The sequence below is a fragment of the Pagrus pagrus genome (assembly GCF_965226575.1).
Source record: "Pagrus pagrus genome assembly, chromosome: 16".
Taxonomy (NCBI): Eukaryota; Metazoa; Chordata; class Actinopteri; order Spariformes; family Sparidae; genus Pagrus; species Pagrus pagrus.
In genome coordinates, this window is record NC_140200.1 from 28564414 (window position 1) to 28587625 (window position 23212).

Consider the following 23212-nt stretch of genomic DNA (forward strand, 5'->3'; position numbering starts at 1 on the left):
ACTGGCAACGGTGTCTATAATGTCGCGCAGTAGTGGGCAACTGAAGCAGGGGAGCGCCCTTCCATTCCGAAACACCTCCACTCCGAAACACCGCTATTCCGACCCTCCCCCAAAAACACCACTGTTCCGACCCCGACCCGAACACACACACACACACACACACACACACACACACACACACACACACCGAAATTGATTTTCAAGCGCGCACACACACACACCAAAATTGATTTTCAAGTTCAAATTACTTCCTACATCAAACACTGCCGTCCGCTCACCGGCTGCACTCACGCAACTCATTGTTTTTTATGGCTAATAGGCTATGTCACTATCTTCATTTATTGTGTATATTTTCGCTTGCAGCAAACACATTTAAACGTTTTACACGCGCTGTCCGTGGTGCTGAAATCCCCACTCCCGGCCGCACTCGCACAATTCTGAAATGAACTGCAGCCCAGGGTGCGATCTGCCGGGGAATGACCCCTCTGGTCGTTCGTTTTAACATAACTTGTCCAAGGTTAACTTTGACTTTGTGGAAGGTTAACAATGTATGAGTGGATTGAGCAGTGCTGCTCAGTTTGTCCTTGAAAAAAGAAGCAGAGGAGAAGACGACATGCAGACCTACAACCCAGTCGCCCTGCAGCCTTTCTGTTTGTTTTTACAGTGGGACTATTTTATTAGATAATAGGCTATGTATTTTTGATTCAATAAAAACTACATGAAATTGATTGTGTATCCATCTCTTATAGCCTATTGTCATTATTAGTAACCGTTTTATAAAAGCATCTCGGTGATATGGGCTCATTATATTACAGTAAGGGAGTTATGAGCGTAGTCTGTGTGTTTTCCGTGTGTTTAGTAAATATTGTTTTGGAGAAAAAAAGGTCATTTCTCATTTACACACATTTCATGAAGCTTGATATGTAATCTGAAGTCAATATTCTGCCTCTTTTGTCTAGCATTTGAGACATTTGGTGAAAATAATATGACAACATTCATGCTCAAAAGGCGATTTTTCAAAATGTCATTTTAGAGTTGTTTTCTACATCTATTACTTTATTCATATTATTAGTTATTGGAATTAGTTATTCCACATGTGAAGGTAATTTGGTAAACCTATTTGAAGCACCAAAACACTTCTTCCTCGTGAAGGTGTTTTTTCAAAAGGAATTTGAAAAAGTGGACATAAAATTTTCAGCATTTGGCCGAAATGATTTCTTTATATGGTGCTCTAGGACAAAAATGAGCCCTGGTGTACATGGAGCTGAGATTGCTCTGAATATTAATACATGAAACACTTTTATTTTACATCAGCAAATACCTTAAAAAGAAGTTTCCCTTTCCCGTTATTCTGCTGCTGCTATTACGGAAAAGGCACGATCTGATAGCACCAAGTAATTAACAGCCCAGGATCAATGTCAAAGTTGTTCGCCCAGGAGCGCTGTTATAACCAACCAATCAGGACATTTTTTCTTGTTTCCTTTTTTCTAATCTACAACCTTCCCTGTGGTTTCCTCTAACCCTAACCTCACTGTCTCAAATGCCTAACCCTAACCCCTGATTGGTTGGTTATAACAGCGCTCCTGGGCGAACAACTTTGACATTGATCCTGGGCTGTTAATTACTTGGTGATATCAGGAACATCACGGAAAAGGATTAGAGCCGCTGTGGGGAAAAACAAGTGAGTTCTGACTTTTTTCTCTGAATTCTGACTTGTTTCAGAATTCTGAGGAAAAAAGTCAGATTTCAGAGTAAAAAGTCAGAACTCACTTTTTTTCCACAGTGGCCCTAATCCTCTTCCGTATTAGCCTACGCATCACTTGGCTATTAACCACAATGGCGTACATGCAAATCGCTAATAGCCGCGGAGGGAAAGCCCTCATATTGAATAATTTCAGATATTTGAAAAACAAAACGTCTGCGGAAAAAGTTTATTGGCGTTGTGCACTTCAACGCCGAGGAGGACGATCCAGTGATCGACATCCTGAAGCGCCCTGGTCAACATGGCCACGAGGCGGAGACGGATTTGGTCGCTACCACAGCTCTCATTGAGCTGATGCTTAAACAGGTGGCGGCCGATCCAACCCGCCCAGTGAGGCAGGTCTAAGGTAATAATAGGCTATCAAATTAAGATAGTTCTTTTCATACTGCTCAAGGTCGCCTTATATGAAATAGACACAAACATCTAATTGTATTAAATCAGGTGGTGGCTCAGGCAGCTGACGTACAGCACATGCCCCCATTTAACGCAGTGAAGACTCGGCTGGAGAGACTGCGGGCCAGCCTCATGCCCCCCATCCCCAACACTGTCCAGGAGGTGGCCTTGGAGGGCGAGTGGGCTGAGAGCTGGGTTGGAGACAATTTCTTGTCTCGGCACAATGGGGTGCATGGGTTCCTGGTGTTTGGAACAGACACCAATTTTGCCAAACTCAGCCAGTGTCGACAGGTTAGAACCTCTCCCTCCTAAGACTTCAGTCAAATGAAATGAAGACTAATTATTTATTGAAAAATGTATATATGAATTAAATTAACTTTGAATTTTGTTTTAGATCTATATGGACGGCACGTATAAAACCTGCCCCAGGCCCTTCTACCAGTTCGCCACAATTCACGGGCGCTATTTGGGGAGGGTTTTGCCCTTTGTGATGGTACTGATGAGCGCCAAAACTGAGGCCATGTACCACGCTGTGCTGAGGCACGTTCAGAGGAAGGTGCAGCGTGTCACAGGACAGCGGTGTGTGTGTGTGTGTGTGTGTGGCGAGCATGGAAATGTACTTTTACTCAAGTATGGATTTGTACAACACTGATTTTTGTGTCTATCTTTACAAGATGGAGCCCCAACAGAGTCATCACTGACTTTGAGATGGGGTTGATGAATGCTTTTCAAGCAGAGCTCCCCACAACCCGCAGGTCAGTCTGCTATTTCCATTTCTGCCAAAGCCTGTGGCGGAAGTTGCAGGAGCTTGGCCTAGCAGGTCAGTGATCATGTATCATCAAAACACAACAGTCATTTTGTGTGATTTCTTCACAGAATAAAGAACAAATTATTGAAATTTAGAGGTCATGTCTAGTGTTGCTAGGCATGATAGTAGTAGCCTAAAATAAACCAAATAACCCCACTACTGCTAATAATCATAGTAATAATAATAATAATCTCCACCAACATTTGAGAGGGTGATAATGATCACTCCCTGCTTGCATGGTCATTAGGCTACTCTTTTATCGTTTATTGCATATCCTTACAAACAGACCATAAAAATATACATTTTTGCAATAGTCATGGGATCACCTTATTTAATAGAGTCTGGATGAGTGCTCATGAAATATAGCAGTAATGTACTTACAATAATACATCCTGAATCTATTCTAATGCATTGTGCCACAAAAAAAATAAATGTAGAGGTACTATATTAGTGTATTTTAAGTATTTTAATATCTGGTTTCTCAAGTTCAGGCAGTTTTTATTAAGTTAACTTTTACTTCTTTACTCAACTTTTGCAGCTTCATACAGGCGAGACAGGCAGCTGAGAGAGTGGGTCAGGAAGGTAATGGCCATTGGCTACCTCCCCCTTGCCGCGTTGAGGCAAAATTTTCGGCTGATGATGACAGACAGACAGACCCGCCGGCTGCTCCGTCGTTACCATTTACTGGATGACTTCATCCAGTATATGGATAACACGTACGTGGGGGAAAATTCCACGTTTCCACCGGCAGTGTGGAATGTCCATGGCCGTGTCTCAACAACAGGAGTAACAACTGGGTGGAAGGTAACAACTTAAATATTACTATTATAATTATTATGAATAATTTCTCATTCAAAATCTTTTCAATGTCCTTCAATGTCACTGAGCAACACAGGAATGACATGTCATGGGCCGTGTGCGCTGCATGTTGTTCTTACATATATATGATTATTTCAGGTTTCCATCACAGATGGAACTCGGCCATGGACAGGCGCCACCCATCACTGTGGGTGTTTATCCGGCGCTTAAAAGATGAGCAGCGGATGGTGGAGACGGGCTGTGGCAACGCAGAACGTGGAGATCCTCCACCCCCCCAGCGGAGGAAATGGAGAACACTGGAGGAGAGGTCTGTATAAGTGCAGAATGATGAAATAATAAAAGGCTGTTCCAGGGAGCAGGTGGAGGCTTTGGCCTAAACTGGTGCCTTGTGGAGCATCCTTAGGAGAATGAGGAGAGGTGGCACTGTGGCGGAGCCGGGGGTGTCCTGTCCTCTTCACACTGCTTGCATGAATCATGCATCAATCACTACACTTACAAAGAGCTCCAAGTTAAGCTTCTTTAATGCAGCAACTGGCAGTAGGGTAAAACTACAGAAAGAAAAACATACAGTTAAAAGCTGTACAAGTTTTACAAATCGGACAAATAAATAAACATGTAAATGTTATAAAACTGTAACCAAAATAAATCCAAAACATATCTAAAATGTAAAAACAGGTTACAGGTAAGTACTACATAGAATTGTGTCTTCAAGCCAGCCAGAACATGTGGTTGACATGAATTTGTCTGTACATTTATCTTTTATTTATCTCCCACAGAGCAAAAGAAATACACATTTTTTTCTCTCCACGCTCAGCTCGAGCGCGGCTGAACTCTGGCTTGAGCCCACTTCACCCAGGCGTGAGCCTGCTGCAGCCGGCGCTCCCGCTGACAACAGACCGGGGGAGAAAACAGACATTCCTTTGCTCAGAACCCATATCAGGCTGTGTGATTATGCACAAAGATCGGTGTAACGCATTGGAGCAATTTCATACAATTTCGGACATATAGCATGATAAAGTAATTTCAATTCAACATAGCCATTTGCTCAGAGGATTCAGCTGAAGCATAATGAGCGTTATATGTAATTAATATGAAGTAGGCCATTTGCTTGTTTTGCGGTTAATTAGCCTACGCACATGATCCGTTTGAACCCAAAAAGGAAAAAAGGATAAATGGGCAGCCTCCGTTTCCTTTCTGATTGTGTCCGTTCGGAGTGGGGGGGTTTCGGAATGGAGGGGTTTCCCCAATAGCCTTTTCGGAATAGCGGGTTCTTTAGAAAAATGGGGAACCCCGCCATTACGAAGAATGGAAGTCTATTTTCGGAACAGCGGGGTTTCGGAAAGGCCAGGTGTAACCTCGAAGCAGAGTGCAAGGATAGTCCGGTGGCGCACAGTGGTGGCGTGTCGATCTGACCGTCTGAAAACTACACGTCCTTAACTCAGCAACTAGTGAGAAAAGTCCCAGTATGCAACGTGAAGTGAGTACACAACAGTGACAGAGTAAATGGTAGCGTCTGGGGTCATCAGTAAGAAGTAAACATTAACGCATTTAGAAGTGGAGGATTGTCTTTCAGGCTGTTGTGGCGATCGAGTCTGCCTAATACGTCTGGTCGAAGTACAGCGTCAATGCCGGCGTAAAACTGTAACTTACCCAGTGTATGTGGCAGTGCTTGTGTGTACATCCCTCCCCCAGATATCAGCAGCCCTCCCCGCCAGCGACATTGTAAGACAGCGTCCTGTGTGTTGCTGGCATTTATAGTGTTACAGGCATTACAGCGCATGTTGTCACTGAGTCACTCTCCGCAGTTAAACAGTCCACGGTTAAATTTTCAGCTAAGAGGACATTGTCATTGTCATGACGTTTACCGTGACGTTTGTGTAGTAGCCGGTGCCGTGGCAGCAGCTGTTGGTCTCTGTGTGAACCACCAACGACAGAGAATTAGCGCATCTACTCTGCCTAATATGTCTGGGCGCAATACAGCGTCATTGCCGGTGTAAAACAGTAACTGCCCCTGTGTATGTGGCGTCATCTCGCCCGACGGAGACATCAGTCAAGCTTCCTTTAGAAATCAGCAGCCCACTTCACGAGCGACAGTGTGTTGCTGGCATTTAGAGTGTAATCAGCATTAGAGTCCATCTCGTCACTGAGTGACTTTCCAGAATGCATGGTGTGTCAGGGTGTCAAGCGTAATGCTTAATAACAGCGTCCTTATGATAAGAAACAGTCCGCGAGTACATGTTTAGGTAAGAGGAAGACACCGGGAAAACCCTTGTAAAAAACACACACGTCATCATCATGATGTGTACCGTGACGCCCCTTTAGGAGCTGGCGCGCCGGCTGCAGCTGCTGGCTTTTGTGTGAGTTACCAACGTCTGAGAATTAGCAAATTAGGCGAGAATGCTTTGTGTCTTTGTTAAAAGGGCTACCATCAGACTGCGACCAAATGTAGAAACACAGCTATAAGCGCTAGGAAAGGCTGTGTCTGGTGTTGAGTGTAATGTTGAGTGTACTGTTGAGTATATTAGCTGTAGTGAAACAGTGGCATAAGACATAAAGAACTTACCTGTAGTTGTAGCGAAGAAAGGTGGCGCACTTACGGTCCGCGGCGGCACGTTCACTTTATAGGCAGCTCACGTATGGGCAGAACCTCCGTCCAACCAATCAGAACACTCATAAGTTCACTGCTCGCTGTCGCATCATCAGCACGCTACCGATGCAGGGGACATAGCAGCTGCGCCGAAATGCGGCTCTGTTGCAATGTCTGTCGCAAGTGAGGCCTTGTAAGTATAAACCTGGTTTTAAAGTAGTAAACAGGCAAAGTAATAGTGCCTTTATGAAAAATGAGGTATGATATGGCTTTTCCTGAATAGAGTGGAGATGTCTGTAACGCAAAGAGAAAGTGAGTGGCAGCTCACACAGAGGAATCCCTGTCGCCGTCAGTGTATGCACCACCTCGCTGTGGGCTTTGCAGTTATAACCTCATTTAGATATATAGTATTATTACTAATGCCTGTGATTAGCTCATGTAACTCACATACAGTATTAGCACATGACACCCAAATTGCACACAGCAAGATAACCTCTGAGTAGGGAGACGTGTGATGTGTTACAGCGAATTGATTGTTATTGTCTTTCGCAATAACAAAGGGTGGCAGCCATTTTGTAGTGATTCCCGCGCGATTTGTGGTGACAGAGCAGCAAGAGGCTGTTGATACAACTGTAGTCATTGGGACTTCTAAGTATATAGCAGGTTTAAAGGTTTGTAACAGGCAAGGTTGAACTGCATTCATGAAATGGAGTTATGACATGGTTTGGCAGAACGCCATAGTTTGGTAGCACACTGTGACTGTGAGTGCGAGTGAGCACAAAGGGCTTCATGTTAGGTGTGTGTCTGTATTGCTTCACTGGTGTGCTTTGCATTAAGGACATCTTTTAGACATAGTTTATTATCAGTCTTGCCAGTTATTAGGTCAAGTACACATACATAATAAGGTTAAGGCTAAAATCAACACTGCTACATAACAGTTGAGGAGGGGGAGGTTAGAGGTCATACAGCGACACACTGGCTTTGGTTATCAATAAGACAAGGTGGCAGCCATTTTGTTTAGGTGTGCGCTCGATATCTGGTGACTGAGCAGCAAGAGGTGGGCTAACTTGTAACTACATATCAGTATAGAAAGTAGTACATAGGCAAAGGAACAGGTCAGTAATGAAGAAGGAGTGACGCCAAAGTCACGACAGTGCTCCAGGCGAATGTGCTAGTGAGCTAACAAAGAGGAGTTTCGCTTTTGACTGGTTGTCTGCATCACTACCTGATGTGTGTGTCTTAGCAGTTATGAGTTGATTTAGACATACTGCATTGTGACAACCTCCTGGTATTATGTCATGTAGACTTACAGTATTAGCAATCCACCCCAAATCTCACACAGACAATTACAATCCGTGAAGCGACATGTTGATGTTTTCCTGGTAACAATCTAGCGTTGGTCGAATAACAATAACGGGAGGCCGTCATTTTGTTTATGTTGCAATGACGTCACAGAGTAAACAGGGGATTCCCGTGTCTGGCTGGCTAAACGTGACGACAATACTGTGGCGAAAGCATGGCGGTTATCGTTTGTCATAAGTGTGGTATTCTTCCCCTAATGACAAAATGTACAAGTATAAAGTTTATGTATAGTTGTAATTACAAGTTTTCAACAGTCGTTTCCCCGGAGGCTCCACATCAGCTACGTCATTGTTTATCCCGCCCACCCCTTGCTGCGGCTATCGCTTTCAGACAGCTGTGTTTGGGTTAGAGGAATGCTCCGCCCATAGACGTGGCAGGTAAAACAGTGAGACGAAGAGCAGATGTTTGTTCTGTTGGTGTAACCTGCAGAGCTCATTCATTGAACGACCTTCATCTACCTGTCTGTCTAGCAATCTTGCCAGGTAAGCACTATGTTAGCTTTAGTACAGGCAGAATTTACACTACTGCTTCTTACATATAGCTGTTACAGTGGGTTAGGGAAGAGTCGTGGACACAGCATGCATGTTGACATAATATACTGCTTTGTGTTATTTCAGATGCCGCGTGGAAAGACTTGGAAGCGTTCCCTGGCAGCTTAGCGGAGGAGGGAGGGGTGGGAGCCCATCGACATTACCCCGCAACGGCGCGCTGAGGATCGGTCTCTGTTTTTAAGTATCTCCTGATGTTCTCCTGTAAGTGTGTGTGTGCTGTGTAGTTGTGCCAGTAGAATTATGTGTTGTTATGTTTTCGTGTCGTGTCTGAGTGAGAGTTTGTGTGTGTTTCTGTGGCATTAATGGCGCTTATTTCTTTTGTCAATAGACAGCGGCACTGGTCTCCGGCATCGTGTTAGCGCATGGCCCATCTCTCCTGTTACGAGATGCCAGCACAAGGTAGTCATGCCGGTGCCGGCCCCCGCTAAGCAGGTAAGAATGATGAGACAACGGTGAAACGAATCCTCCGTGAACGCGCCATGATGGAAATTGTAATATGACTTTGTTGTGTTGTTTTAGTTGGTGCTGGTGGTTGGTGACTCCCATCTGCGTAGCTGTGTGGACGGCTTTGTGGACCTTCCAGCGGGACGTATCCAGTTCGGCTTCTTATCCACGCCTGGTGCCACTGCACCAGTCTTGCGGCAGGAGATGCAGCATGCACTGCTGCCTGTGGAGCCGGACACCGTCTGCGTGCTGGCTCCAGGCAACGACCTGACAGCGCACCACACCTACACCCAGGCAGGGGAGGGTTTTGCCAGCCTCCTTCATACTGTCTGCAGTCGGTGGGAAAAGGTGAGCCATTGTCGGCGACACTTATTCTTAATGCTTGGAATAACATAGTTGTATGTCTTCGTCTTGGCGGTGACGTGGTATTCTGCTTTGTACAAGCGCTGTGTATGTACACTGATGAAATAATACTTTGAGCAGGGATATGGTGTTTAATATTTGTCTGTGTTTTGTAGGTTTACGTTGTGGACTTTCCTCGCCGACAGACTGTTGAGCCGGCTCTGCAGGGTTTCCTGAGTGATGTTAATCGCCGTCACGCTCATGACTGCGGTATGTATTTATGACAGCCATCTGTTGCATGTCAATACCGTGCTGTTGTTGTAAACAATCTGCGATGAAGAGCTGCGCTAAGTGCTATGTATGATCTTGTTCATGTCACGCTCATGAATGCAATATGTGTTTACAACAAACAGCTGTTGCATGTCAATGGTGTGCTGTTGTTGTAGACAATCTGCGATAAACTGCTGCGTTAACTGCTATGCATTGTCTAGCTCTTGTAGACCTGTTGCATGTCAATGGCATGCTGTTGTTGTAGACAAGCATCGGTGAAGAGCTGCGCTAACTGCTATGCATTGTCTTGCTATTGTAGACCTGTTGCATGTTAATGGCGTGTTGTTGTTGTAGACAAGCTGCGATTAACAGCTGTGCTAAGCAGGCTCCTGCTTTCCCTCAGACAAAAAGGGTACGTAGAATGCTAAATGTTGTCGCAGTCTGCTGTCTGTGCTACACTTGGTGGCCTTGGCTGATCATAATCATTACTGTTGACACTAGTGTGCAGTAGGTTACACAAGTAGTTGTATGGCAAAGGCAGCCCATGTGATTGTCGCTTGAAGAATGTATATTAGCAAATGCTATAGTGTAATGAAGTACCCAACAGTTGTTTGACTGGCTAAAAGCTTATAGGCCTACTGTCACACTATAAATCTTCCCCCTTCGTTGTTGTGTAGTCATAAAGACTTGTCTTGTGCTGTAATATCGTGGTTAGCGCACATTATCACTCATCCTAATTCAAAGGACCGCACTTGTCTTATAGGTCTTCAAGGTGGGGAGACGTCGCCATCCTTCCACCTCACCGAAAAGGAGGGTGTCGTATGAGGTTTGTGAAAGACTTCTTTTGTTTGTAGAGGCAGTCTTACGGTGATATGTCTGTATATGCTATGTGTGGTTTCCTGATGGGAAAACTAGATGGCATCACTAGGCAGTGTGGTTACACATGTAAATACCATGTCATAGTTGTAAACGTCGCTGCTTGTGTGTACACATATTAGGATTAGTAATGTGGTATGAATGAATGAATGAATGAATGAATTATTTTTATTATTGTGTCATGCATACTTGTATGCCCAGCCCACATGGGCTTATAAGACACCAAGAAAACAAACCGGATCCAGAGCACATCATCAGCACATCAAAGAAATAAGAAAACAAACAGGGGTTCAAAACCATTACCTAAGAAAACAAAAAGAAAGGGAAGACAATGCCAAGGTTCAAGAGAAATCATCAGCGATTAATTAAACAAATTTATCTGTCTTCTTTTCCAGGCTTGAGAAATAAAGCTAGCAGTTTTAAACACACTGAAATTAAATAACCACTCCAGCTTCTGTTCATCCGAGCACCAAAATATTTCAGGGTTTTGTCCACAGATTTCATGAAATAATACCTCTCTCAAATCGTCATGCTTTGTACAATATAAAAGGAAATGAGACTCACTTTCTACTTCATCTAGCTCACACATTTCACATATTCTATTCTCCTCGGGAATATTTTTAAATCGACCAACCTCAATGGCCAGAGGAAGAATACCAGATCTCAACTGTGTAGCTAAAGATCTTTGACTTCTCTGTAAACGTGATGTAACATATAATTCAGGTCCAAAGTTAGATTTAATCTGCATGTATGTCCTTAATTTTGGTTTTAATAGAACATTGTCAAACCATTTCTCTTCAAATTTCAATAAAAGCTTATTTTTAATGGAGTTAACATTACAACACAAGTTATTCCTGTAAATATACACCATATCCACCTCCTCAAAAATGGAGTAAATTTCTTTTGACCAGGGAGAACTATGTAATGTACTCCATATAAATACTTATTATTTATTCTATCCTCTGCCATTTTGTTTCGTCGATTCCACAGTCGAATCATTTCACATTTTCGTTGTACACATCCTGGAATCCAGCCCATATCTCCCTCTATTGCTGGAATAGGCGCAAATCTATGAACACCCAAAAAACATCTTATAGCTCTATTCTGTATAGTATCTATAGCTTTGGACTCTTTAAATCCCCACACTCCTGCAGCATAATTCAGTATGGGGGAGATGCATGCATCATACAATTGAGTGTATGTTAAGTATCCAAATCATTACAAACTTTCATTTTATTAATAACTGATATCAAAGCTCTCCCAGCTGAATCAGCAAGGCACCTAAAACCAGTTTCAAACGTCATAAATTCATCAAGAAAGAAACCTAAATATTTATATGAGCTAACATATTCTAAGGTGACTGAATCAAAATAGAATTTTTGTTTACTTCTTTCCATGCCTTTGTTTCTAAAATGCATTATCTGTGTTTTGCTCTGATTTATCACCAATCTCCATTTATGACATCAAGAACTAACCAAATTTAGCATATTTTGTAGATCAGACTCAGATTCTGCCAGTAAAATCATATCATCTGCGTATAATAAAATACCTAAATAAGTGTCATCCAAACATATACCCAAATTTTTTTTCTTAATCTGTAGAGCTAAATCATTCACAAACAATGCAAAAAGTGTTGGGGAAAGAATATGACCTTGTTTCACGCCAAAAGGGGTTTCAAACCAATCAGTATACATATCATTGATCTCAACACAAGCAACTGGGCTACCATACAGACTCTGAATAGCGTTGTAAAATCTACCATCCACCCCTACTTCCATCAGTTTAAAGGCAAGTAAATCTCTATTAATCCAATCGAATGCCTTTTGGAAATCAACAAAGCATGAGAAAGTGGGTTTACCTGTGGCGATTTTGGCTCTAATAATAGTTGACACTGAATGAATATGGTCAACACAGGCACGGTACTTTCTAAACCCATTCTGCTCATCAACAAGCCACATTAGTAAAGGCAACTTTCACCACACCTGGGCCGGGTCCTCTCGCTCGCATTCTCAGCACTGCAGCAATTCCTGGCGCAGGTTCACACTCCAAACCACTCTCCAGTAGCTCTCTTACTTTTCCATTCAAATCTTCCCCTTCATCGTAGGCCAGACCCAGTATCACAATCGACACATCAGGGTCAAATTTATCAGAGGGTTTGGAGCTAGTTGTCTGTATTTTTGTACTTTAGGATACCTATTTCCAAGTCGATATTTTCTTGTATCTCCTTAACAGACTTCTTCAGTTCAACTTTCATCATTTTTTCAAGAGAACCATACATGCTGTCAACCTTGCTGCTGAACTGTTTTTCAATATTATCCATCTTCGTACTTAGCAATTTCATCTCTTTCAGCAACAGGTTTGTTTCCTTATCTTCATCTTTGTCTTCGTCCTGTGCTCGGCGCCAACGTCCCTCCGCCATCTTGTTGAAGTATTGACTTCTACTCTGATTAACTTGGGCGTTTGTCTAAAATGATCTTCTGTCCTTGCGTTTCTTGCCTGTCTTGTCTGACCTCTTTTGATGATATAACCTCAGTCCTATTAACAGGATCAAATGACTATGTGTTGTCTAAAAGGAGACGCTTCTAGTGGTGAATCCACAGATAATTATCATCCAACTCTGCAGCCCCCCTCAGCTCTACTGAGCTTTAATTGACTGGAAGGCACATTTGTAGACAGTTGATAAGAAGATCATGTCATGTATCAGGGTGTGTTTTAGGAAGGCATGTTTACTGTACAAAAGGCTCAGTGTAATTATCTTGACTTTGTCATTGTCTAACACGAGCTTTCCTGTTTGTCATGCCAGCATTCCCAACCTGAGAAGCCTGAGCTGCAGCAAGTGCAGTGTGGTGTGCCAACTACAGTTGTTCAGCATAAGGTATATGGTTAGTGTATATACAACAGTATGATTTGTGTTATTTGATGTCACGCAGTAGTCATTATGTTAGCACATTGTTGATGTGCATGTGAACTCTATGCATGTGTCTAACATCGCCACTCTGAAGCAACACATTACTGCATGAGTGTTTACAGCACTTGAATGTAAGCAGGAATACTTGTCTTAGTTGCTGGCTTTTGTGGCATGTGTATATTGTAGTTGTATGGTAAAGTTGCATTTAAGCCAGAGACTGTCAACACTTGTGGGACGACACGTACACATTGAGTCTTGACTCTGTCATTTATGACGAGGGCTAATATGCACCTACTTTCTATACTAATGACAACAAACATGTTAGAGTCCAAAGCTAACTGCTATTTTACATTACAGGTTACTCAGTGTGGCCATGCGGAACAGTCTTGTGCGGTAACCCCAATCAGCAGCAAGACAAAGGTGTGTAGAATGTTATGATGTGTAATCTGTCTGCATCAGTTGTTCATGCACAAAAACTACTGAGTATGTATATAGGTGTAGACATGGCAGACAAAGTGTCAATGTCTTCATGCTCTCCTGTGCAGTGTGCATGTCATTGTGTTTGCTAAATATTCTTATGCCTGTTGTGTAGGAGCTGACCACGCCAGCCCCGGCGGAGTCAGCTCCCGTGTCTGCTGGTAGAGCTGGGACGGTGATCGTGGGCAAGGTTGGTACATTGCACTTTGTTATCACGTTGTCAGACTGAAGAGCACTGCCATTCCTATATCAGTAATTTTATCGAAGCATGGAGACACGTCGACTTGTTATAATACGTGATGCATAACCACAGCACACTTGTAGTTTGTAGGGTTGTATTTGTTAATATGTAGCCACACTTGATGAAGTCATGGCGACATTTCCACGCCATATAGCCAAGCATTAGGTATGGAAATGGTCAAGACGATTTGTTAATCCTTTTCATCGATAGAGGTTGCTGGCTATATGTGTGTTGAGCCAACTTGTCAGATATGTACATGTGCTCCCTTATTGAGAAGATATGACAATGTTTGATATAAAATTGCTCTGTATTTCTTCAGGTGGAGGCTCAAGCTCTCCCAGAGGTGTCTGCCAACGGGTTCGCTGGTACTGCTGCAACAGTAATACAGAGCCCGGTGAGTTACTTTGTTAGTTTACTGTGCACGTTTCTATAGAAAGTGTTACACCACAACAATGTAAATAGATGCATGTACTAAAGTTTTGTGTTTCTCTATTGCTTTTAGGTGAAGCGTGTCTCAGCCAGGATGGAGTTCGTCCCTTCTGAGCCAGCATGTCCCAGTGATAGCGACCTGGTTATGTTGGAGGTTGGAGGCGAGCTGCGCAGATCTCCCTGCCAAATGGCAATGGAATCTCCTGAGAGGATGCATGCTACAGTGTTTCCTGATAGCAATGAGTATGTAGTTGAAGCTTACCCTGAGGCGTCCACAGGGGCGATTCTAGGATCTGACCTTTGGGGGGGCTTAGCCCCCAGGAAGCAGGTGACATCCGCTCTTGACGAGGAATTATGAGGATACCGAATTTTATCCAGTTTTTAAATTTCTTAGATTTTTCATAAAAGCAAGAATCTTTGTACACGCTCCACTGACATAAATCAGTCATTTCACCGGATGAGAGTCTAATATCTCCCTAAACCTATGATAACAGTAATGATTAAGGATGAACAATGATCAACTTTTCTCCAAAAAATAGTTAATGTAAACTGAGGAGAAGGCTCAATTGACCACAGCTGTCTGTCTATAACATTGTGTCTCAGCTTTTTTGGTCTATTAAGGGATAAAAGTTGTCTTGAACTATAGCCTATTTTGGGCTATTTTTGCATGCATTGAGACATGAACCACCTTCCTCCATGCCATGGACAGTACAGTATTTCTGTATCATATTTACACAGTACTGAAACACATTGGTTTTCAATGTAAAATACACATGGTAAATATGGAAAATGGATGGTAAAAATTTTAAGACAAAGTAAAATATGAACTTCAAAACAAATTGTTTTATTGATATTGGAATATTGTTTGTATAAACTTAATTTTCAGAAAAAATATATAAATATTTAAAGGGAGATTAAAAAGTCATCCATGAAATTACTCTAAATATAATGTACTTTCTTTTTATAGGTAGTGAGGTGGTTTGCCCCTATAACAATCAATGCCCTTTTCTCACCTGCTTCTTCCAGGTCCTGTGTGTCCTCTCTCTCTCCATCCTGCTCTTGCCCTCTCTCCATCCTCCTCTCTCTCTCTTTACATACATACAATTTGCAAGGAAGTAGTTATAAACCTTTAAAATTAAAATAATACATAAAGCAAACAAGCCCAGTGGGCCAATTTCTGAGGTAAATACAGTAAATGTAGGCCTTCATTATAACCTGTCAATGTGCAGTGGGACAGAGCAGTTTTAAAAGATTGAGTAAATAAATTTGGGCAAGTGCAATTAATGTGGCCAAAAAGATGCTTATTGTTATTGTCATCTTGACTACCTTTGTTGTGAATTGTTTGTTGTATTTAACACTTTTTTTATCACTTTGGAGCACTCTGGTGTGGAAGCTTTAAATGATGAGGTGCATCTACTTAGGCGTCCTTGTGGCGCTTTGTACTCTTTTTAGTCAGTTTGCCTGGGGATTAGATGTTGATGGCGGCGTGGCTGGCTACAGGATCACCTACAGCCGGGAGATACTGCTTGACCTGTGACCACAGACAGCAGGCAACGCAACTCCGCCCATTCCCTACTCGCTACCAAGCAATATCCTGGTAGCAACAGGCCGACCCCGGCTTCCTTCGCTCCCAACTATCCTTCTCTCTAATGTCCAATCCATCCGGAATAAAATGGATGAATAGAGGCTTATGCTAGATGTAAGCGTGATTTTAGAGACATGTTTGCTGGCTTTTACAGAGACGTGGCTGAAAGCCTCGGACAGCAATAAGGATCTACACATCAGCGGCCCTGGGCCTCCTGTCCGGATGGACCGGTCGCCTCTCATAACGAACAAAACCTGCGGAGGTGGAGTGTTTTTACATAAATGAGAGGTACTGCAATAACGTCACAGTTCGGGAGGAAATATGCACCCCCAACCTTGAGCTTTTATCCATTTCACTTTGGCCCTTTTACCTGCCAAAGGAGTTTCCCCAGCTTTTTTCACCATTGTCTACATACACCCGAGGGCCAGCATCCCGGCAGCCACCCAGCTGATCGCGGAGGTAACCAATAAACTCGATGCTATCTCACCTGACGCACCTAAATTTATTCTAGGAGACTTCAATCAGTGTCAGATACACAGGACTCTGAAGACGTATGAGCAATATGTCACCTGTGCAACAACCCTAAAAAACTCCACAATTGACTTGTGTTATGGCTCAGTGCCTGGTGCTTTCAGGTCCCTGCCCATGCCTCCCTTTAGAGTGTCTTACCACAGCAGTGTCCTGCTGATGCCGATCTACAAACCTATCTGCAAGAAGCAAGTGCATACAATAAAAACAGTAAGGTGTTGGACAGAGGAAAGCATTGCCAACTTGCAAGCATGCTTCGATTTGACAGATTGGGATGTCTTTTATAGTTCATGTGAGGATTTAAATGAACTGACATTGGCCGCGTTTCCCAGATTCGTTAAGAAGCTCTTAAGTGCTAAGATCTTCTTAGGAGCGCTCTTAAGAACGCTGTGAAAGAAGGATGTGTTTCCCAGAGTCGCTCTTAGCTTAAGAAGATCTTTCACTAAGACGGAAATGTAAGATCGAGCTGACCCACTCTTAACAGCCTTCTTAGCGACCAAATGCTCAGTGATCAAGCGCGTCAGGGAAATTTACATCCTCCACTTTTCGGAATAATAAAACAATGCTCAATGTTGAACTGGCGCAAGAAACATAGGCTAATAGTAGATGAAAAAAAAACAACTTTTTATTGAATTACACGTTTAAGTTTTCCACACACATCTGCATATGAGTTTATAGTACTACACATTAAAAAAACAACCCTGTGGCATTTCACAGATATCAAGGAAACAGATGTAATTAAACTCAGCTGAACCTCATCCAGAGAGGCTTCACCTGCTACTCTATAGGCTATATATGCGTTGCCAAAGTCCGCACGTGTGAGAAACCATGGTTGCAATACAGCACATTCTCGCTGCGAACCAACAGCGTCGCCGTGCGCGAAGCCAGACAGTTTACATAAATGCATACGTGCGTCAACACCTCTCCGCACCGGACGTGCTGTCAGGCAAAGTACCGGCTGCCCCGTGCGGCGATCCAACGGCTGATCACTCTGGTGTCTCCACACATCCAGAGAGCAACCCGCCGCAATTTTGGCCTCAGCCCGGAGGTGCAGCTCCTGGCTGCGCTGCGTTTTTACGCAGTGGGGAGCTTCCTGGAGGTGGTCGGGGATGGCACCGGCCTCAGCAAGGCATCGGTGTCACGGAGTGTGGCAGCTGTGACACCGATTCTCCTGCGCCATGCCCGGACCCACATAAAGCTGCCCACCACACTGGACGAGGACCGCCAGGTCCACCAAGGGTTCCACGCAGTGGCTGGGACCCCCCGGGTGATCGGTGTGGTGGATGGCACCCTCATTCCAATCCACAATCCCTCCCTGGTGGATCCGTGCTGGATCGGTAGAAAGCACTACGCGGCCATCAACACCCCCACACCCCCACACACCCACACACACACACACACACACACACACACACACGATACATGCGTAGCCTAATTGCACCTGTAGGGGGACCACGGAGCGCTTCGTGTGACTTATGCGCTGATAAAGTGGTGGGTGATCGATTTGCCTGGCATCGATTGATTCAGTTTCAGCAGCACCGCGGTGGACTGCTCCCACTAAGAGCTTCTTAAGAAGCTTCTTTGGCTTGATCTTAAGGTTCTCCTAAGAAGGCAGTTAAGAACGCATCTGGGAAACACCCGTATCTTAGCGCTCCTTCTTAGCCGAACCCTTCTTAAGAGCCTTCTTAAGTCCTTAAGAATGATCGAATCTGGGAAACGCGGCCATTAACTGTTTCCTCTTATATATCTTTTCGTGTGGACTCTAATATTCCCTGTAAGGAAATTACCATATTTCCCAACAACAAACCGTGGGTCACCAAGGATCTAAAAAGTGTCATAAACTTGAAGAAATGCATCTTTTACACAGGGCGCATTCAGGAAAGGAAAGAAATTAACAGAGTGGTAAGAAGTGAGATAAGGAAAGCTAAAAGAGTTTATAGGGATAAGGCGGAACACAAATATACCAGTGGAGATCTTCGGGCAGCTTGGAAAGGAATAAAGGCAATGACCTCCATCTCTCAGGGAAGTAGTGGAAGCGACAGGAATCCTACTAAAATTGAGGGAATAAATGTGACTGACCTTCCAAATGCATTTAATAGCTTTTATTGTCGCTTTGAAATGCATGACTTCTCTGATAATATTTCCCTCCTCAGAGAGTCTCTTACCTCTGATCCAACATTATCATTGAGCAGGAGCATGTAAGAGATCTTTTAAAATGGGTCAATATAAGGAAGGCCCCTGGTCCAGGCCTTATTTGTGGGCGTACACTTCGATATTGTGCTGACCAACTTTGCTGTGCCCTCCAGCATACCTTTCAAATGTCATTTGATTGTAACCAGATTCCTGGCATGTGGAAATCCTCTACTGTGATTCCCATCCCGTAAACATCTACTTCTAAACAACTCAGTGATTTCAGACCAGTTGCATTAACGTCTTTAATAATGAAAATCTTTGAGAAAATCGTTAAAGGCCTGGTCATGTCTTCTATATAGGGCCTTGATCCATTACAATTTGCCTATTAAGCAGGGAGAGGGAGAGACGCAAAGCTTTTCATACTCAATCACCTCTACAAACACTTAAAGAAGCCACAAGCCAGGCTTCTATTCGCTGATTTTCCTTCAGCATTTAATACAATGCAGCCACATCTCTTAATAGAGAGGCTCGTGTCTAAAATTGAATTGTCTCACCAGCTTGTGTTATGGATTTTAGATGTTTTAACTGGCAGAGAGCAAAGAGTCTCTGTTAATGGCTGTCTCTCTGACTCTGTAACCATCTCCACGGGTTCACCCCAGGGCTGCGTCCTTTCACGCTTACTTTTTATTATGTATACTGACGAATGCAGGAGCAGGCAGGAGGACAGCTATCTGATTAAATTCTCTGATGACAGTGCACTGCTGTCCCTCCTCTATGGTCAGATTGATTTTATCTCCTGGTGTGACTGTAACTTTTTGGATTTAAATGTATCCAAAACCAAGGAATAGATTATTGATTTTAGACGTAAGAAGGAGATTCCTACTGAGTGCATCATACATAACAAAAAAGTTTAAATTGTCTCATCATACAAATACTTGGGGACCTTTTTTGACAACCATCTCAAATTTGATGTGAACACAGATTTTATTGTGAAGCGAGGACAACAGAGAATTCATCTTCTCAGGAAACTAAATTCTTTCTCTGTCAGGCCTGTTATACTCTGTCGTTTATATCAAGCATTTATTGAGAGCCTTATGTGTTTTTCCTTTATTTGCTGGTTTCACTGTCTTTCAGTTAAAGACAGAAACAGCCTGACCAGTATTGGTTTGTATTGTATAAGTCCTGCTCTAAGATTACTGGAGTGAAACTAAGAGACTTAAGTTCCTTCTGCAACCAGCAAATCCTCCGAAAAGCAGAGTGCATTTTAGCCTCCCCGAGTCATGTCCTTGCAGGTGAATTCTCTCTGTTGCCTTCAGGGTGCTGTTATGTCCTGTTATGTGTAAAACAAAACGCTTCTCTAAATCATTTGTCCCCTCTGCACTCAGACTTTTAAATTCTTCGTATGGTTTTGGGTGGTTATACGAAAACGTGCCATTTTGTGTCCCTCCAACAAAACTGCTCAGTAAATCTGAATAAACAATAAATAATATAGATATATATATATAGTTTAGTTTCCTTGATAAGCCTAGTAACATACAAACTAATTAAAAGTTTTTTTCTTTTGTTTTTAGAGTTTTAAACCCTTTTTTGTGCAAAGCATCTTGCAAGAAATGTAAAAATGGCATGTCCCACAGTATGTTTTGTCTACCTTTACTAGCTAGTAAGGCCAAAAAAGTCAAACTATCACATAAAAACTTAAACCTATGTAAAGCCTCAAGTGTTGTTTCATTACTCATGAATGGATTTTATTCTTAATATGTGTTAAATGTTGAAAACAACAACAATTTACTCGGGTCCCTGGGTTGTTGTCAACCCTGTTACTTTCAATGAAAACACCCCTTCAGAGATAATGGACTGTTCCGAAAGTTGCATCATTCCCGGTAGTGAAATCATCTGCCTTTTATGAAGTTGATGGTGAAAAAACAAGTGAGTGTCCTCTTTTTTTAATGAATTTTATTTGAGTTATGTAATGTCTGACAGGGGGGGACGAGCTCATTGTGTCAGCCCTGTTACCACAAAAGCATACTTTAAAAAGTTATTTGTTTGAAATTTTAAATGTACATATATAACAACATTTAAGCCTCTCATGAATGCACACCATGTGGTGTCATTACATTTACCACATGGCTAGTAATGGCTGCCAATAACATTTTTCGTCAACCCTGTTACCGTAACAAAAGCATATACTTTCGTCAACCCTGTTACCATTCTAGGGTAACAGGGTTGACGAAAGTATATGCTTTTGTGTGTACATGAAAATATACTTGTCTTTCCAATAGTATTTACATGTTTTTGCAGGTTTCATACCTAAATATCATGTTTTTCTATTTATTCTACTGATAGGCGGGCTACAATTTGTTGAGGTTACTGACCTATACTGATCTATCTTTTTAGATAGATTAAGATCTTTTTATTTTAATAAAAAAAATATTCAGATTAGTCATGTTGAATGAAAGATTTAGGAATGTCCCATTATAACTTGATTATAGCCATAACTGTAACTTAAACAAGCAGTATAACCAATACGGTAACTGTTGTCAACCCTGTTACTTGTATAATATTCTAATATAATGTAAAACATGAAAAGACAAATGTAAAATCAACTCATTGTATATGTTAAAGGATAACTACCGTTTTTTACAACCTGGACCTTATTTCTGGCAAAATATATGATCATTTACTCACCCAGATAACTTTGGTGTCATTCGGCGTCGTTCGGACGAAATTAGATCCAGTGTAGCGGCGATATATCCATATAATGGGAGAGACGGGGCAGCGACACACAGCCTCTATATAACGCATTATCTGCCACGAAACTAGTTAATTTCATCAATATTTTGTTACGATATGCTAGCGCTATTCCCCTCTGAGTCCGGGCTCGTCCGTTATCAACATCCGGGGTCAAACTAGCAGTAGCAGCTACAGGTAAACAAGCCGCGCTGTCGCGGGTGCGCGCGCAGCTCAGAGACGACATCTTCCAGGTCAGAGGTAGTAGATCAGCCTACAGACCCCGGATGTTGACAATAGACGAGCCCGGACTCAGAGGCTAATAGCGCTAGCATTTCATAACAAAATATTGATGAAATGAACTAGTTTCGTGGCAGATAATGCGTTATATAGAGGCTGTGTGTCGCTGCCCCGTCTCTCCCATTATATGGATATATCGCCGCTACACTGGATCTAATTTCGTCCGAACGACGCCGAATGACACCAAAGTTATCTGGGTGAGTAAATGACCATATATTTTGCCAGAAATATGGTCCAGGTTGTAAAAAACGGTAGTTATCCTTTAAGTAAAAGAGACCAGTAATCCACTCAAAGAAATTGTGGTATTATTATTTTGTTTTCATAACGTTTTCTTAAAACAGAATATGCTGTGAAAGAGTCAATTGTAAATGAGCATATTCATTCATGGAAAAAAGTCAAATCCTCAATATTCTCACTTTGTAAACATACTTAGTGTAACAAGGGGGGTTGTATCTTTCACTGTATATCAGATTTGTTTTAAATTTAGATTTAAAACCTTTTCAAACAGTAACTGATGTGTCAGTAACAGGGTTGACAAAACACATATGTATGTTGATTATATGTGAAAATAAATAAAAAAATAAGATGGCCTGAGATGGCACGGCACATTTTTCTGAAAGGTAAGGATATACTTCATCCAAAAAGGGGCTTAAAGACTTTTAAAACAGTACTTTGAAAATCAAACATTAAGAATGGTAAATGGCACGTTTTCGTATAATGACCCTTTTATTCTTTTTCTTATTTCTTAATTCTTTGAAGCAATGTGTTTTGTAAATTCTTTTAATTATACAGTAGGCTATCACAGGCTCTTATAGTTATTATCCATACAGGGTTCCCACGGTCATGGAAAACCTGGAAAGGTCATGAAATTTTAAAAACTAATTTTCCAGGCCTGGAAAAGTCATGGAATTAGTAAAATTCTTTAAAGTTTTGGAAAAGTCATGGAATTTTGTTGTGTGAAATTAAATTAATTGTTACAGTGGATAACTTCCCATGTAATGTAACATAACGGTGAGATCAATGTAGATCGGAGGAGAACTGTTGGCTGATGTTTATTGACAGATTGTCACACTCTACAGCCAATGGTATCGTTAACAGCGTGTGCTCGCCTGACCAATGACAGTGTAGTGACCCACACAGGGCGGGATCTCAACACGGAGCAGCACTAAAGTTTAGCTGCTTAGCTAGCAAGGAGTCGTTGCGCTGCTATGTTATCAACTGAGTTTAGTCAGCACGTGAGAACTCGTCTGACACGGAGAGTCTCCTGTTGTGTGCTACATGTGTGAAACAACAACTATAGTCTGGACTTTGTCTGCAGTGTATCTGTGTAAACGGCTTCATTCAGCGTCTCTCCCTCCCTTCTGGCACCGTGAGTTACCATGGTTACAGGAACGCCCTGAAACTTTATAATGATGATCAATAAGAAGTTTTTGGTTAGTTTGACTGTACAGAATCATGAATGTAGCCTGATTGTAGCTCAATGCTGAAATTGTGTATTATAACATACAGAACAAAGCCTCAGAGCTTCTTTGATTATTAACAGTATGTTAATGATGACAGAAAGGTGATAACTCGCCATCAGACTGACAAGGCTGCAAAAGTTGCTGTTTGTATGATGTATTTTTCTGTTAAACGATAAGAGGCTCACTTTAAACAATATTATTAATAAT

At 42.3% G+C, this 23212-nt stretch overlaps 1 protein-coding gene across 3 annotated transcripts; it reads left to right on the top strand.

The window, feature by feature from the left end:
* The first annotated feature begins 7136 nt into the window (after positions 1 to 7136).
* Positions 7137 to 15674, top strand: LOC311271489 (uncharacterized protein). Of its 3 annotated transcripts, none has more exons than XM_084377183.1 (6): positions 7137 to 8483; positions 8611 to 8714; positions 8802 to 9074; positions 9245 to 9338; positions 10102 to 10164; positions 13018 to 13086. In XM_084377183.1, exons 1-5 carry the CDS (start codon positions 8474 to 8476, stop codon positions 10161 to 10163), a joined length of 543 nt encoding a protein of 180 aa, XP_084233309.1. In that variant the 5' UTR covers positions 7137 to 8473; the 3' UTR covers position 10164; positions 13018 to 13086. The 3 variants fall into 3 exon arrangements, with proteins under 3 accessions (XP_084233309.1, XP_084233310.1, XP_084233308.1); XM_084377182.1 differs by lacking the exons at positions 7137 to 8483; positions 8611 to 8714; positions 8802 to 9074; positions 10102 to 10164 and adding exons at positions 13480 to 13542; positions 13715 to 13789; positions 14160 to 14234; positions 14343 to 15674 and having other exon boundaries at positions 9287 to 9338; positions 13018 to 13089; XM_084377184.1 differs by lacking the exon at positions 10102 to 10164 and having other exon boundaries at positions 13018 to 13087.
* The last annotated feature ends 7538 nt before the right edge of the window (positions 15675 to 23212 follow it).